The 17403-nt window shown below is 36.2% G+C and overlaps 1 protein-coding gene across 3 annotated transcripts in view; it reads right to left on the reverse strand.

Annotated features, from left to right (window-relative positions):
- The window catches only part of Hnf4g (hepatocyte nuclear factor 4 gamma), a 131487-nt gene that overhangs the window by 22151 nt on the left and 91933 nt on the right, over positions 1-17403 (reverse strand). For 2 of the 3 annotated variants that reach the window (XM_060385805.1, XM_060385806.1), the window contains one exon: positions 905-1076. In XM_060385805.1, coding sequence (XP_060241788.1) covers positions 905-1050 — 146 coding nt within the window. In that variant the 5' untranslated portion in view covers positions 1051-1076. Of the gene's footprint in view, positions 1-904; positions 1077-4972; positions 5163-17403 lie in introns of those variants that run through there. The other variant, XM_060385804.1, reaches the window with a different exon arrangement.

Raw genomic sequence — 17403 nt, forward strand, 5'->3', positions numbered from 1 at the left:
AAATGCTAAGGTGTTGAGCATATAAAAACCTCACACAAGAGAATAGCTCTGTTTGTTATGAATTAAGAATAAAACACTGACACACATGCTGTACTGTGGAGGAACCTTGAAAACACCTCCAAATAAAGGTGACAGCGATGATATCATGGTACAGTGTTAAGAGAGCAATAGAGAAACAGAGCAGATTACCATTTCCTCACACCGCAGCAGAGTTGGGGAAATGGGAGGACACCCTATTAGAGACGTCTCTACAGAATAATTTACTGCTGTTCTTCATAGATGGTAGCAACAGCCATCGTTAAGCTCCTGACATGTTCAAGAACTTGATGGAGGCACAAAATAGAAGAATGCTGCCTACATTTTCCATTAAAAAAATTACAGTCTAACAAATAAACAAAAACATTCACAAATGTTATAGAAAGTATTCAGGATTTGCTGACCCTGAAGAGAAATATAAAAAAAATAAAAAGCAACCTATACACCTTCAGAAACATTTAAAAAGATTTAAATCAATGTTTAGTGGCAGGTGAACACGTGGTAAAACAATAAAGAGACACAAGGAAAAGATTAACACTAAATTCTAGGTGGTGATTCCTCCTCGGACACTGAGGCCAATGACAAGATGGCCAGGGAGGCGTCCACCTGAGTGTTCAACTATATTGCTCTAAACTGGGTGGCAGGTGTGTGAATTTCTTTATGCCCATTTACAGGTCTCAAATTGTTTTTAGGATGGAACTGCCGGTGTGAAAGTGAACTGCACATACAACCGTATACTTTCTTGAAGCTTGGCAATTTTCTCCGGGGTTACGGAGATAGGAAAGCTCTAAGTTTACTTTCCTCACGTCACCCACGCCATCTTTAGACCCGAGTGAAGAAAACCTTGCTAAGGTGAGCATGCCGCTACCTGCAGGAATAAACGTGACTCTTCCGAATGCTGCGCCTGAAGAAGCCCTTGCAGCCGTCACAGCTGGACGCCCCGTAGTGCTTTCCTGTTGCTCTGTCTCCACATATCGCACAGAGACAGTTGACGCTACCCTCTGTAGTGTTCATACTGGTGGTCTCCGGGGCAGCGCTGTCTGCAGAGGAAAGATGAGAAGAGTCAGCGCAGCTAAGTGTTTTTTGCAGTGCTCTGATGTTCACTGGTACGCCATCCTTTGCTTTGCAGGGCTTCCCTTACCGGTGCTTCCGTTCAAGTGCTGGGGCCATCCTCCTCAGCTTGTCAAATATTTCTCATCACTGAATTTTGGATTATGATTGGGCTCAATCAGTGAACTACAACCTTTCTCAAGAGAAGCTCATGCGGTCTCATGACGTCAGATATCAACTAAATGATAACAAAAACCTCAGGTTTTTTGTTCAGATTTTATGACAACATCATGGAATACAGTTTTAAAGGCTTAAGAAGCTGTAAGGATATTATTTCAAAGTCTAGTAGGCATAATAGTTGAAAGGAGACCTTAACTGTTTTTTCTTCCAGTGTATTTTCTGCCTCCTTCAGTCCTGATCATGAAAGTCAATGGTTCCACATGCATGATGAAGTTTTAGGTGTCTTTAATGGATTCTTGCTATCACATTTACATTTCTATTATCCTATATGTAAGATAAGTATTTATCCCACTTTTCACTTTTAGCATAGCCTTCTATAATCCACCAACATCATCCTTTCCAACTGTTCTTAGGATAACTTTTTATCTAATTTTCAAACTATCATCTGTATTCCTCCTTTATTCTCTATCAGACAGCGACTTCATGACAGCCCATCAATGCCACCGTGACTCACAGAAAGCATAAAGCCAATTAGTTCACCATTACCTACAGTGATCTGCACCCTGAAGGGCTCTGCCTGGCACACGCCACTGCTTGTTACAGCACCATTCTCCTCATTGTTCTCATGCCTACTGCCTTTTCGTGTTCTCTGAAACCTGATTTCATCAACCGTCCTTTTCAGAGGTTCCTGGAATTCCAAGCCTATATTAAAGCTAATTCTAAGGTTTTATTTTTTTTTAATCACTTCTCACATTTTGTACAAATCTTCTTTGAGAGCTCAAAGACATTCATCTCCCAACTGTCCTTCGAGAAGAGCCTAGAGTTCTACAAACTACCATTATTTTACGTTACGTTACTGTTTCCTGGAACTGTACTACTAGTGGCATGACTCACAAACCCACTTTTACACAGAGAATTTCAACATAATGATGTCTGAGAATTCATCTGTTTTACTCATCTTTCTGTTTCCTACCTCTTAGAACTGTACCCAACGACAGTGGAACACCTAATACAGTTTTAAGAGAAAAAAATATATATATATCACAACAGTTGGAAGAGAACTTGAATTCTCCCTTCCAGTGGATCTTCTGCCTCACTCAGCCCTTTATAAAAGTCCATATACATGCACATGTATGTTTTCACTATATAAATATTTATTTAATGAATTGATGTTGTTGAAAATATTTTATGAATCCCAATGTACTCAAAGATATTAAATGCATAAGGCACTATAGTAAAAATTGAACGGTTGAATAGGAATATTGCTCAATGACAAAACACTTGCCTATTAGGCAGAATAACATAGGTTCAAGAACAAAATAATAATTACACTTAAACTAAATATATACTATAGGAATAATAATAAACCACTATTATATCTCTAATTACATTATGTGATATTACACACACTCTACATATGAATGCACAATACTTTTGAATAGACAATTACTGTGATTTGTAATTTCATAAAGTTAAAAAACTTTAATAAAATATGTGAGATCATAAAATGTAGATTATAAATGCTAAAAAAAAATCTATAACATTAACAAGGTATTAGCATTATGGAAGTCAGAAGTATCTAATATCACAGCCAGATGTTACTCAGAGAATGTGAGACCTTGGGGCACCTAGTTGTAAATGGAATGTCTCCATCAAATCTCGCCCCTCAGAGCTCACAGGAGGAAAAGAAAATGTAAGAGCCAAAGAGGATGAAGGACCCTCTGAATCAACTGAGCAAGGCTCATAAGAACTCACAGAGACTAAAGCAGAAAGCACAGAGCTTGCACAGGTCTGTACCAAGTCCTCTACATATATATATATATATATATATATATATATATATATATATATATATATTGCAAATTCAAGTTCATTGCTTTTATGGAATTTTTAAGGATGTGAATGAGCCGGTCTCTGATTCTTTGCCTTCTTTTGGGATTCTTTTCCTTCTGTTGGTTTGTCTTGTCTGACTTCAATGTGAAAGTTTTGTTTTATCTTATTATGTTTTATTTTGCTATAGTTAAAAAAAAAAATGAATGAAAAAGTGAATGAAAACCTAGCCACTAGCATAAAACTTAACAACTGAACTATCACTTACACTCACTGGGAGAGGGAAAATCAGTTTTCTCCAATGGAGTGGGGTATGCCAACCACTGCTAGGAAGGCCTCCGGTTCAGGAGTAGTTGGTTCATATAGTGGATTCCACAGTTTTCTTGTGTGTTTTTATTTGTCTACCGTGTGGTGGGGGGCTTGCTGCTGTTGTTTTGTTTTTTCTTTCTGGGTGTTGTTTTATTTTGGTTTCTTGGTTTTGAGGGGTTTTATAGTTATATTGGGTTTTTATTTTTATTTTGTTCTCTGAGGAGGAATTTAAAGTTGGGTGGACAGGGAGCAGCAGAGGCTGTGGAAGGACTTGGGAGAGGAGAAGAAAATTGTCTAAATATATTTAAATTTAAATATTGTTTTAAATAATAAAAATATTTTAAAAAGAAATGCCTGGAATCAATTGTCTCTGCTGGAAAACATTAAAATATCAAAAACAAATTAATGCCATATTTACGTGCAAGTGACAATGTTCTAAATAAGCACATTAGATACTTCCATACACATAGCTCTGACTGTGAATCATTTTAGTTCACACTGATAAATACAGTACATACATAGGGTACACCTGTACCTACTGCTTATGAATCTGTGGTCTCTTATTCAAACTCTGATTCTATTGAAATGAATACTGAATATCTTTTATCAAAACTCTGTCTTCCTACAAATTACACTCTAGCTTCTCTCTGTATTTGTGTTAAATTACAGAACTGGGTTTTCAATTTCTAAATGTCTCCCCACTGTTAAGCTATTGCTTATTGAAAATATAAATGAAGCTCACAGTTCAGAATATTAAGATAATCTTGAGATGATTTACCAGTCCTGAACAATAAAAGTACATACAGAGACACACATGCACACAGATATACACTTTGGCCATAGAATATTATAATTGAAAGGTAGAACAGTTACAACCTGTCTTGCATAAGCTTTCCACTTAGAAAAAGAAATCTACATTCTGAGTGAATAGTAAACAGTATTACATAAAAGACCCAAACCCCAAACAATCTGTGTCTTATTTAAAGTTAAAATGTTACAGTAGATAAAAGCCACTGGTTCTGTGGAGCTAAACATTAGCCTGTCGACTGAGGTAACAATACAAACATTTATTTCTTTTTATATCTGTGGCCAGTGAAAAGACCACACAATAATCTTAAGTGTAGCTTTTCATCAACAGCAATGGGGTATTAGAAATGATAAAATGAACATGAGACCACGTCCACCCCCCAGCATCCTATGTAAAGCTGTCCATAATCCACTTTACATACTGTATAGAAAATGTATTTTCAAGGCCAATCTGTAAAAATTACTTGTCACTCTGATGTACAGCAAATAAAACAGCCTCTGAAATTCTGTACCCCAACTGGCCTATATATATAATTCTGAGGTAAATTTATAACACAAATATAAGCTATTGTAACTCTAATATCAAACAGCTATGGCAACATGACTTTGAATTTTGTGATGATGTACAGAAAGCTTTAGATTTGTGGCCTTAAACACAACTCTTGGATTCTTCAGCAATGTAGCTAAGCCAGACCTTCACAGAACTCCATTTCTGCCTCTTGTGCTTATTTCTCTACCATATAAGCATATGAGAACTCACCGTTGGAACTGTAAAGAATCTGCATGGTGTCAAACTCCAAAGTTGAGTAAGTTGGGTCCAAAACTTCGCTGTAGTTTCCCATGTCCATGTCTAGAATCGGCTCTGAAACCCTCATCATCGGTTGAGAGACGCACATACGACTGGCTCTGCACGGCCAGGGTGTGCCAACTGTGAAGCTTTCAACCTGTGAGTGCTAGCCAGAGCTAACTGTCACTGGGTGACTTTAGGGCTTCTGTGGGAGGGGCTGTCAAACTGTAACTCCTTCAGCAGGCCATGTCACTATTTTATGACATACGAGAGCCATTCCTTGTGATAATCTTGGAATGCTTCGTGGAATTGCCTTATCTGAAGTGCTTAGTAGACTAACATGATCTTCCAAATTGATTTCCCAGCTCACAGTAAATGACGTCACTTAGAGAAGGATTCAAGTCAGACAGGAGTCCCTGTCAGGATTGATCCCAAAATTGTCATGGATGGCAGAGCACATGAGGAACTGCAAAGCACATACCACATATTTTGAAAAGGCAAGTTCCTATGACTTTTACAATTAGGTAACCTAAAACTGTAACCTGTCACTTAACACACTGAACACGTAACAGGGTCAGGAGCCGTTTATATGTACAATAAAACTGACACTGTTTATTTTGGAGTAAAACAGATTTATAATTTGTGAGATTGGGATTTATGATGTGTTCTAGCAGTGTACAGGCAGAGTGTCAGTATGACCAGCGCAATATCCTCTCAAACTATCAACTTACTATCATGTCACTCCACAACTGCAAATTCTGGTAGGTAGAGCCAGAAACATGGCCACAGCCCAGTGAATAAAGATTTGTTTATTTTGACTTTATCTAATTACATCCTAGGCGTTAACCACATAAAGCTATGTGTGAGTTTATATATTCTGATCAACTTCAACACATATAACATAGCATATTTTATATGTGTCATATAAAGACACATTTTTTTATATGTAAAGAAACATTCTGAGTTCAGGAAATATTTAGAAGTTAGCATTCAATGTCAATATTTTACTTCTGAAAATACGTTTATTGATTTTATTTTTTAAAAAGAATACTATTCCATTATTATTTAATTTTATATCCTATATTTGTTAAAGATTGTAGTAATTTAATATTATAAATAAATTTCCTACTTATGTGAATATTCTGCCATACGATTACATTTCCCCACAGAATTATAGAATACTGAGAGTCCAAGATGGCAGCAATCATCTCGCACCACATCTGAGGACACAAGATCCGAAACTCTGAAATTGGTTAGTGAAGAGGCAGCTGAAGTAGGAATATCCACACTGAGGCTTCCTGGGCAAGAGGCTTCAACCCATGAGCGGGACAGTTTGGGTCGAGGTCATCAGTGGACATCTCAAGGAATGAGAATGGCAAATATTCAACCTCCCTGTACTTCCCCTTGCCCCAAGCGTCGGCCTCCCTATTCCTCAGAGGCCACCATGGTTGGCCCTGACATGGGCCTCCCTGCCTGGTAAGGCCTCAGTGGTTGCCCCAAGCAGGAACCTCCAAGCTCAGTGACTGAGACTGCAGAAGATATCAGAAGATGGAAAGATCTCCCATGAACATGGATCATTAGGATTAACATAGTGAAAATGGCCACCCTGCTAAAAGCAATCTACAGATTCAATGCAATTCCCATCAAAATACCAACACAATACTTGACAAAACAATTCTCAATTCCATATGGAAAAACAAAACCCCCCAAATTGCTAAAACAATCCTGTGCAACAACAGATTTTCTATCTCTATCCCTGATCTCAAGCTGTACTGTGGAACAATAGTAATAAAAACTGCATGGTACTGGCATAGAAACAGAATAGTGGATCACTGGCCTCGAATAGAAGACCCAGAAATAAACTCACATATCTACGGACACTTGATAAATGACAAAGCCAAAACCATCCAATGGAAAAAAAAATACAGGATCTTCAACAAATGGTGCTGGTCTAACTGGATGTCTACATGTAGAAAAATGCAAATGTATCCATATTTATCACCCTGCACAAAACTAAAGTTCAAGTGGATCAAAGACCTCAACATAAAACCAGACACACTAAATGTGTTAGAAGAAAAAGTGGGGAAGAGGCTTGAACTCATTGGCACAGGAGACAAATTCCTGAACAGAACACTAATAACACAATCAGTAAATGGGACCTCATGAAACTGAAAGCTTCTGTAAAGCAAAGGACACTGTCATCAGAACAAAATGAACCCTACAGACTGGGAAAGAATCTTCAGCAACCCTATATCTGACAGAGGGCTAATATCTAGAATATATAAAGAACTCAAAAAGTTAAAGACAAACAAATCAAGTGATACAATTTACAAATGGGGTACAGAGCTAAAAAGAGAATTCTCAATAGAGGAATATCGAATGGCAGAGAAACATTGAAAGAAATGCTTAACATCCTTAGTCATCAGGGACATGTAAATCAAAATGACCCTGAGATTTCACCTTACAGCCATCGGAATGGCTAAGATCAAAAACTCAAGTGCCAATACAGGCTAGAGAGGATGTGGAGAAAGGAGAACCTTCCTCCATGGAAAGGAATGTAAGCTTGTACAACCACTTTGGAAATCAATCATGCACTTTCTCAGACAATTACGAATAGTGTGTTTTTAAGATCCAGCTATACCACTCCTGGGAATATATCCAAAAGATGCTCAAGTACACAAGGACATTTGCTCAATCATGTTTGTAGCAGCTTTATTCATAATAGCCAGAATGTGGCAACAAACCAGATGTCTGTCAACTGAGGACTGGATACAGAAATTGTGGTACATTTATACAAGGGAATACTACTCAGCAATTAAAAACAAGGAAATCACGAAATTTGCAGGCAAATGATGGGAACTAGAAAAGATCATCCTGAGCAAGGTACTCCAGAAGCAGAAAGTATATACGTGAAAGTATATACATGGTACATAATTCATTTATAAGTGGATATTAGACATATAATATAGGATAAACATACTGAAATCTATAGTCCTAAAGAAGCTAAATAGAAAGGAGGACCCCAGAGAAGAGGATGAAACCTCATTCAGAAGGGCAAACAGGATAGACATTGGAAGTAGGAGAAGACAGGGAACAGGACAAGAGCCTTCCAAAGGGGGCCTCTGAAAGACTCTACATAGCACGGTATCAAAGCAGATACTGAGACTCATAGCCAAACTTTGGGCAGAGTGCAGGGAATTTTAAGAAAGAAGGGGAAGACAGAAAGACTTGGAGGAGACAGGAGCTCTGGGCAAACGGGTCGTTTCTGATACTGACACTCCAACAAGGACCATGCATGGAGATAACCTAGAACCCCTGCACAGATGTAGCCCATGGCAGCTTAGTGTCCAAATGGACTCCCTAGTAATGGGAACAGGGACTGTCTCTGACACGAACTTAGTGGCTGGCTCTTTGATTACCTCCCCCTGAGGGGAACAGCCTTACGAGGCGACAGAGGACGACAATGCAGCCAGTCCCGATGAGACCTGATAGACTAGGGTCAGAGGGAAGGGGAGAAGAATCTTTCCTATCATTGGGCTTGGGGAGGGGAATGGGAGGAAAAGAGGGAGGGAGGTGGCTACAGCTGAGATGCCAAGTATATGAGTTGCAATTAATAAAAAATTATGGAATACTAAGACAAACTGAAAACATGTGAAGTACTGTGAGGAAAAGATAAGTCATGTTAACCAAATATACCAAATTAGAGTGATCATTGGAGCAGTCTCTTTGTTCTCATAATCAGTGTTATTTCCATACTCCAACTAGTAATTGGTATAAAATTAAGAACTTTTTAATGAAGGTTAAACAAAGTTATTATATTTTGGTGTAGGGGCAGCAAGTGAAATACTATGCTTTTTATTTATATGAAGTGGTTCCCTCTTGTAAGTAATAGGGATGTGTTCCCATGGGAACCAAAGGGCTGTGTGCCCTCAGACTTTCTCATCTACATAATAACTAACCCACACAGAGAGATATGAGTACAATCTTTGTTTATAACACTGCCAATACTAAAAACAACACGAATATAGCTCAGGATAGTAACCCTACAGTTTTATAATTGTTCCCCACTATCCTGTTTCCATGGTGAATGTGACAATCAGACAAGGGCATTCCTCTTCAGGGTAGACGTGTTTGAGCACAGGTCTTCGAAGAGTTGCTCACATTTGTCGGAGCTGGCTTCCAAGAGAAAAAGTGTTTCCCACCCAAGTGATTGTAAACGATTCTCTGCATTTCACAGAGTAAAATCAAAGAGCTAGCACAGATCCAACATGGTGGCCCCATCTCCTCAGGTGCAGATTGCCTTCCTAATGATGTCAGAAGTGGGCACACCCACTGGATCCAACCAGCCCCAATTTATAAAAGGAAGCTGCTCCAGCCATTTTTTTTTTTATTAAAAAGTAAAAAAGGTATAATCTTTACTTTTATCGTTCTTGGACTGCTATTGTTTTTTTCAAATAATTAAACAAAGAAGTAGAATAGAGAATCATGAGAATGGAATGAATGTGCCTTTCTCCTTGAGGTACACAAGTGGACTTGCTACTCTTTGCTTATACACCCAAGACTCACAATGAGTCTTGCTAAAACTCTGCTTTTTTTTTTTTAATTCCACAAACTATCCTCAATTTCCAGTATTTTTATAAACAGAGGTAAAAGTAAAAACTACCTATGAAGCAATTTAAATATGGATGCCTCTACAGTTTTAGAAAATATTTAGTGTACTTAATTAGACTTAGTTTTACCCAGTTCCATAGTATTTCTCTTGGTTTATAAAGGAGAAAAGTCACACACTTACTAAACCCATTTTGAACTAGAGTGTAGAAAATTTACTCTTATTAATTTTTTTAAAAATGCTGTTAATACATTATGAAATAAATCAACAACAAAAAATGAAGGAAACATCCTAGATATCAAATACAATCAATTCTCTTTAATTGTGTGAAATTGTGAGTTGTAGCCAACCTGGATAATAATTGCTACGTCCTCTAATGAAACTAAACGTCTCAATCATGGGAGTTAACCCTAAATCAAAGTATTCTTTTTGTGTTGGTTTTAATTTGCAATTCTTTGTGCCTATAAATTAGCTTACAAGCATATTCAAAAAGAGTCCTCATTCTCTATTTCTAAAATTTATTTGACCCTATTCAGAATATTTTTATTCATTTAAAGAGAAGGATGGGGGCATGAAGGGTAACAAGAAAGCTGGAAGGGGGTGAATGAGGAAGGAAGGGAGAAATGAAATGAATAAAAGGCAGGAAAAGCTATTATTTTTGAGCAGATGATTATTAATCATAACCAAAATAAGTATTGCTATCTGGCTTTCCTTGTTTTTTTTTTCCATTCAACAGTGATTATGGATTACCAATAAAAGATAAAAGCATGGTAGGAGGAAAGGAAAGATGAAAGAAAAGGGTTTTAAAAGTTATTAGTTTGAGCGGATATGTATCATAATGAAGATAAGTATCATACTCTTTGGTTTTACTTTTATTTTCCATTCAAACATTAGTATAGGGTTCAAATAATTTAGAAAATATGCTGATGACATTAGTTGGCAAAATAAACTTGCAAAATAAATTTTACATTGACCTTAAATACACAAAAGTGAAATGTTTGCTTACATGGTTTCACATTAAAAGTCATTTGTTTTTTAGGAAAGGTAGGAGAAAAATCATCAAGGCTACACTAGATTACTTTAAAGGCTTAATTAAAAGGAAAAAGAGCATTATATTCAAGGAGATAGGACCAATGCTACTGACCCCTCCATTCAGCTAGGTGTATGAACACAACTGCTGAGCCCTGAAAGTTTGGAAATCACTTGCACACAGAGATGAGGATGATCACATCAGCACTGAGAGTACATACCATACATTTTGCAAACTAGAAGCACACAAGCTTTATCTGCACCCAAAAACATGAGAAATAAGTGATAGTGTATCTGAGCCTTCGCTACCTGTTCTCTGTTTTTGAGACCTGGTCTTCCAGTCATCCTGACTGGCTTGGAGCTCACTAAGTCAATTAGGTGACATCGGACTCATAGAGAACCTTTTATTTTTTTTTCTTTTTAAAATTTTATTTATTTATTACAGTTTATTCACCTTGCATCCTGGCTGTAGCCCCCTCCTTCTCCTCCCAGTCCTACCCTCTCTCCCTCTTCTCCCCCCTATGACCTTTCCCTAGTCCACTGATAGGGGAGAATCTACTCCCCTTCCTTTTGACCCCAGCCTATCAGGTCTCATCAGGACTACCTGCACTGTCTTCCTCTGGCAAGGCTGGCCCCGTTCCTCCCACGAAGAGGTGATCAAAGAGCCAGCCACTGAGTCCATGTCAGAGACAGTCCCTTTTCCCATTACTAGGCAACTGAGACTGAGTTGCCTATGGGCTACACCTGAGAAGGGAGTCTAGGTCCTTGGTTGGAGCATTGGTCTCTGTAAGCCTCCTGCAAGACCTGGAGGGGACAAGAGCACCACAAGGAGACCACCAACAGAGCCAAAAAATCTGGGTCCTTAGAGATCCTTTTGATTCTGCTTCTGGCCAGTAAATCCCTTTTAAAGAAGCCCACTTTTCAGTATCAGTTCGAGGGTTGAAAAATACCTACTGTTCCTTCGGAGAACCTAGTGTTCTGTCAGCTAAAATGAGTATTCGCTGAGCTCTGGTCAGGTCAGTCACTCTGAAAGGAATAGTGACTGTAGCTGTCAACTGAATTTAGTGTGATCAAAGATTTTTAGAAATGCTTTTCACAAAGGAATGATTCTATGAACTGTCTTAAAGAATACATTATTTGTCTGTCTATAAGGAAACATAATGAGGTGAAAATTGTGTACTGCTTAAAGAAGAAAACTCGGTTCACTACCAACTCTCAAGATAATAGCAGAAACATTTCTATCTTATCTGTAAGACTATTAAACCTGTTAAATTGTTCTATACTTTATATTCGATTTAATCATTCCTTCATAGTGTGATTTAAAATAGAAAACAAGCTAATAAAAATCAAGGTTATTTTCATTAGAACATTTTTATGAAAGCAATTTTGATGCTAATATCTACATAAAAACATTTTATTTTCAAGTATAGTTAGTAAAATTTGTCCTCTAAATTTATTCCCTAAAGTATATCTGTAATTTTCATTATTTCCATATTCTATTTTACCAGTATGAAAACTACACAAATACAATCACTGAAAGTGAAATGAAAGCGAGTAATAACATACACAAATACAAAGTAATTTCCATTGAAAACAAAAAAATACAACAGTTGATAAAATCTATTCAGCAAAATGATGTATTAATTAAAAGAAAAACAACTTTCAACTTTTCACTTCTCATAAAAAACTTAATAAAATTACTGTACTTTCTTGCTAGTATTGTACTAACTAAATTATTTTTCTTTTGAAATAAAAAGCTTTTTTCTTCTTAAGTTTGAGAAAAAAAAGTAAATTGCAAAAAAAGCCAAGACAAACAAAAATTTAAATGTTTATCTTGAAATAAAAATAACTATCATTGATACATGAACAAATTTGACACTAGCCATAATGATAGGCTTAATTTTAAAAGAACGTTAATTTTTATATAAAGTTCAGAATATGTATCATTTTTTAGATGAACAGAAGCACCTTTTCCTTCTCATGTTCTTTGTCTTTGGTCTAGTAAACCCCATGCAGAAGAATCACAACTGTCAACTCTTTAGAGCGTGTATACCACAATCTCTTCTAACATTACAAAAAGTGTGTTACTGTTTTATTATTAGTGTTATTGTTGTTATCATGAATAATCATGTGTTATATACTGAATACCCTGCCTTAACATTGGTGGATCTTTTGTAAATGTAAATTAAATTCTTATACCTGTTTAAATATATTTTGAATTATTTTAATGTTATAATTATCTCATAGGTCATTTCTCAACTAATGTTTTGCAGATCAAAAACTTTGATCTCAGGGACTAGCTTAAACCTTTTTTTTTATACCTAATTCATTTTTTCCCCTCTGGCCAAAGTGAATAATCACACAATTCTAGAAAATGTCATTTGATAGTAATGTTAATCAAAACAGACTGGGGACACACAGTTACTTTGTGAAACAACAGAGTTGATTGAAAGAGATGTCGTTTTTCTCTGTATCAGTAGTAATATGACACAAATGTTTTATTTAATTGGATATTTTACATGTTTGCTGATGGCATGGATCACTTGTTGTAGCCCAAGTTAGTATTGAATTCTTGATTACCCTGCTTTAGCCTCCCAAAAAATATATTTTTCCACTTGTACATAACCATAATATTATTATTTGTAACAAAATATGTGAATACAGATACAATTCAAAACTAAGAAATACTGAATGCATATTATGATTAAATCAGTTGAGACGTTGAGACAGTTGAGGATTGCACACTGAGACCCAGGTAGACAGAAGAAATTCACTGTGAAAAAGCTTTGAGTGCTACAAAATCTGCATATATTAAACTTGCTTTCAAGGTCAGTTACCTTGAGATTCAAAATAGACTCTCCTTTTCTGAAGATAAGAAGATGATTAGCACTAAATTATTAACTGGAATACAGATTACAGTGGCAGGAAAAATAAAGTAATGTGGGTATAAGGCACAGGCTAGTAAAGGCAGGCAGTGCTTTGTCACTCTTTTTTTTTTTTCTTTTTACAATGAGTATTATCACTGCTGCTGCTGCAACCTCAGCAAAGCTAGTCAGAGTGATTAAGATTAGAGTGGCACGCCAATAAAGAGCTGCTGCACTATACAAAAGAAAGGAAAGGACAAGATCAGTTTGTCCCAGTACTTATTTCAAATATATTCCAAAAAGATGTGGGGTTTAAGAAAAATTAGCAGCAGTTCTACAATGCTGAGTGCACATTCTAGCTTTTACACCTTTCATGCAATTGTGCTGTAGTAAGCATGAACTTTTGCATCTGAAAATCAAATAAGTAATAGTTACAACTGTTCTTCTAAAATACATTAATATATTGTGTATGTGGTCATACAATGAAGAAGTACCCAGTATTCCTCAATGAAGCTTTCTTAAGTACCAAAAGAGAACATTTTAATTGTTACATTTAATTTGGATAAACCTAGGCAATATTTGCCTCTGCATTTAATAAAGGTAGTAGACTTTCCTCACAGTGGAAATATTAATATTTTATCCCTCATTTATTACAATTTTTAAAGGGTTAGTTGATATTTTGAATAAATATACAAGGCATAGTTATAATGATCTTAAAGACAAACATTAATCTAAAATATACTAATCATCTTAGGTGAGGTGGTGACTTCTGCTCAAGTTGTCATTCTTTAAGTATTTAAATATTAGTGCCTTACATACATATCAATCTATTAGTTTACAGATTCTGCTCCATGATAGAATCATCAAAAGAATCTGAAAGGCCCCAGAAGGTCCAAGATGCAACAGGTACAGTTTGGACAGTGGAGCTGGAGAAATGGCTCGGTGGTTAAAAGTGCCTAAAAACTCTTGCAGAGACCATGGTCCCCAGCATCCACAGTGAGGCGGCTCATGGCACTCTGCAAGTTCCATACCGGAGGCCTGATAATCTCTTCTGGACTTCCCAGGCACCCTTACCACCATCACCCAACACAAGCATACTTACGAACAAAACAAATCTTTTAAAAATATATGTAAGGAGAAGGGGATAGTGCCGGTGTTTTAAAAATAACTTTATGTAATTCATAAAGGGTCTTGGAAATAACTATTTTCTGAATTTGGTTGAGTAAAAGACTTTCTCTTTTCTAAGCATTGTGGCTCTGGGACTTGTAACACTTTGCTTGATAAATTCCATAAATACTGAAAGTGTGACTAAAAGATCTATATAAATAATTAATTTGACAAAGTATAACAATTATGTTGAGTGCCTGAACTGGTAATATTTTCCAATCACTAAATATCTCTACATAAAATAGCCAAAATATCTTTCTTCCTAGATCTATCAGTCAAGTAATCATTACCAAAATGGTCATCATAATTCTCATTAACTACATCATCAACATCTTTATAAGAGAGGGATAGACAGATAATGATGGATGATAGACAAATGGGTAGTTAGAAACATACATAGGTAAAGATAGATATATGATAGGTTATAATAGATAATAGGAGATAGAAAGATAGAGATAGAAAAATAAAAAGATGATAGACATACAGATACATAAATTGGTAGATGATAGATAGATAGATAGATAGAGCATTGTCCTTCCACAGCATCCAAGAAAATGAATTATAAAAATGTAACTAATCTTCTACCCATGCAGACTCCTGAAGCAGAGCTGACTTATTGACATAAAGGTAAATAGGGATACACACAATAGCCCTCCTATTGACCCCTCAATGTTGTCTTGAATTACATTGTTAGTAATTCTTACATGAAACCGTGGGAAGTTGAAAATGGTGTATGTTTATCATTGGAAGCCTTGTGGTAGTTTAAACAGAAACTTAAAACTATACTTAGTTGCTATGCTATAACTTACATGTTAGTGCACACCAATGTTAAAACTTCCCAGTGCACAGACATGGCCGTTCTAGTTGTCTCATTCACTTATACTGTTACAATTGCAATCAGAAGTAACATTTTTGTAACATAATTCATGTAGCATAAAGACCGAGCATTAGAACGGAAAATGCCTATGCAATATTACAAAGAAAGTAGGGCCGGCAAGGTGACTCCGAAATAATGGTATCTTCAGCCAAGTGTTATGACTCGCCTTTGATGCCCAGAACCCACATGGTGGAATGTGTGAACTAACTCCCACAAATTGTCCTCTGACCTACAAACATGCCAGTCCATATAGAAACACACATGTGCACATACAAGAAAATTACTGAGATTCATAAGTAAAAATCATTAAGGATGTTCCTAGAAACCTAAAAATATTATAGGAGTTTACAGGTTCTCTAGAATTAGCTAACATTTTCTTTACATTCTATCATTTACAATAGGTAAAGAAATTAAATATTTGCTATAAAATGTAGGACATTCTATGAGAAATGGTCTTAAAAATAGTAAGGAGTGAATCCAATCATAAAAATTAAATTTATGAGAATTTATTTTCATGAAAACTATAATTCTTTTTTCAAAACTTACATAATTCTGATTATAAGGCAATGCATTTGTAATTTCAGTTTTATTTTACTTCTGATGTTATATAATGATTTTAGATGACATATCATTAAACACATAAAACTCATGAAAAGCTAAAAAATATAGTAAATTAAAGAACACTAAAGATAACCTACTTGAGGCACAAATATAATATAAAGTCATCTTTGGTGGTTACCTTTAACTGTCAACTTGAAATAACCTAGAGCAAACTGTTACATTTGAAACAGCAAGGAGCAATGACATTGTTGCTTAGACATCAGTGCTTAGGAAACTGAAACAGGGGCCTTGCTGCTGGTAGGTGGCTGGCCTTGGTTATAGAATATTAGACCGTCTCAAAAAGAATAACCAAACAAGCTGGCAAAACAATTACAGAAAACTGAGTGTATATAAAATATCTTGTTTTAATCAGTGAATTATATCTTAGATGAAGAGAAGGTAAGATGTCTAATGTATTGCCTATAACTGGGTGGGCTAGTGTCATCTGGAATCCATGTGGCTTGTAAGACTAGCTAACTCATGGCCAATCTCGTTTACACAGAATGTAAGACACAAACCTAGGGTGCATGATTAAAACTCCTTAATCTTTAAATTTTTTATTCTTTTATGTGTTTTGCCTATATGTATGTATGTCAACTATGTGCATGTTTGGTGCCCAAAGCGGCAAGAAAAGGGTGTCAGGTCCTCTGGAGCTGCAGTCACAGATGTTTGTGTGCTGCCTTGTGGATACAAGGAATGGAACCTGTCCTCTGCAAGAGCAGCAAGTTCACCTAACATCTGTACCATCTTCAAAATTCTCTTAAAAAAAAAAGTTTTTCAGTCCTCATCTCATTTATTGAAATGTAAATTTTCAGTGTTGCTAGAATTCAGAAAGTTTGTTAATTATTTAGAAATCTACCTTTTACTTTTATTTCCTCTTTGTGGAACTGGGTGAGCACTTCTAATCTGGACTTGCTAATTCTTCATCAAAGAAGAGAGACATCTTCCCTGACTGCACCTTCCTGATACCCTTGCCTTTTATTCTCCTTCCAAATCTTGTGTTATTCTGTGAGGTTCTTCCAGCATTTCTACCTTAGAAGTTAAACGAATCAGAAGCTGAACGTGCATTGGAAACCACTATGCATGTCTTTGTGGCTTCCTTGTCTCTCTGGCCGGGCTCTCGGTCAGAAATTGATTCTGTAATATATGCTCTTCTCCACAATCTGAATCTCTGGAGAGACCACACTATCAGTGTATCAGTGAATTATTATTCTTAAGCTCAAAATCACAACTTAAAATTAAATGTTTCCTATTCATT

Source organism: Meriones unguiculatus, chromosome 6 (assembly GCF_030254825.1).
Source record: "Meriones unguiculatus strain TT.TT164.6M chromosome 6, Bangor_MerUng_6.1, whole genome shotgun sequence".
Lineage (NCBI taxonomy): Eukaryota > Metazoa > Chordata > Mammalia > Rodentia > Muridae > Meriones > Meriones unguiculatus.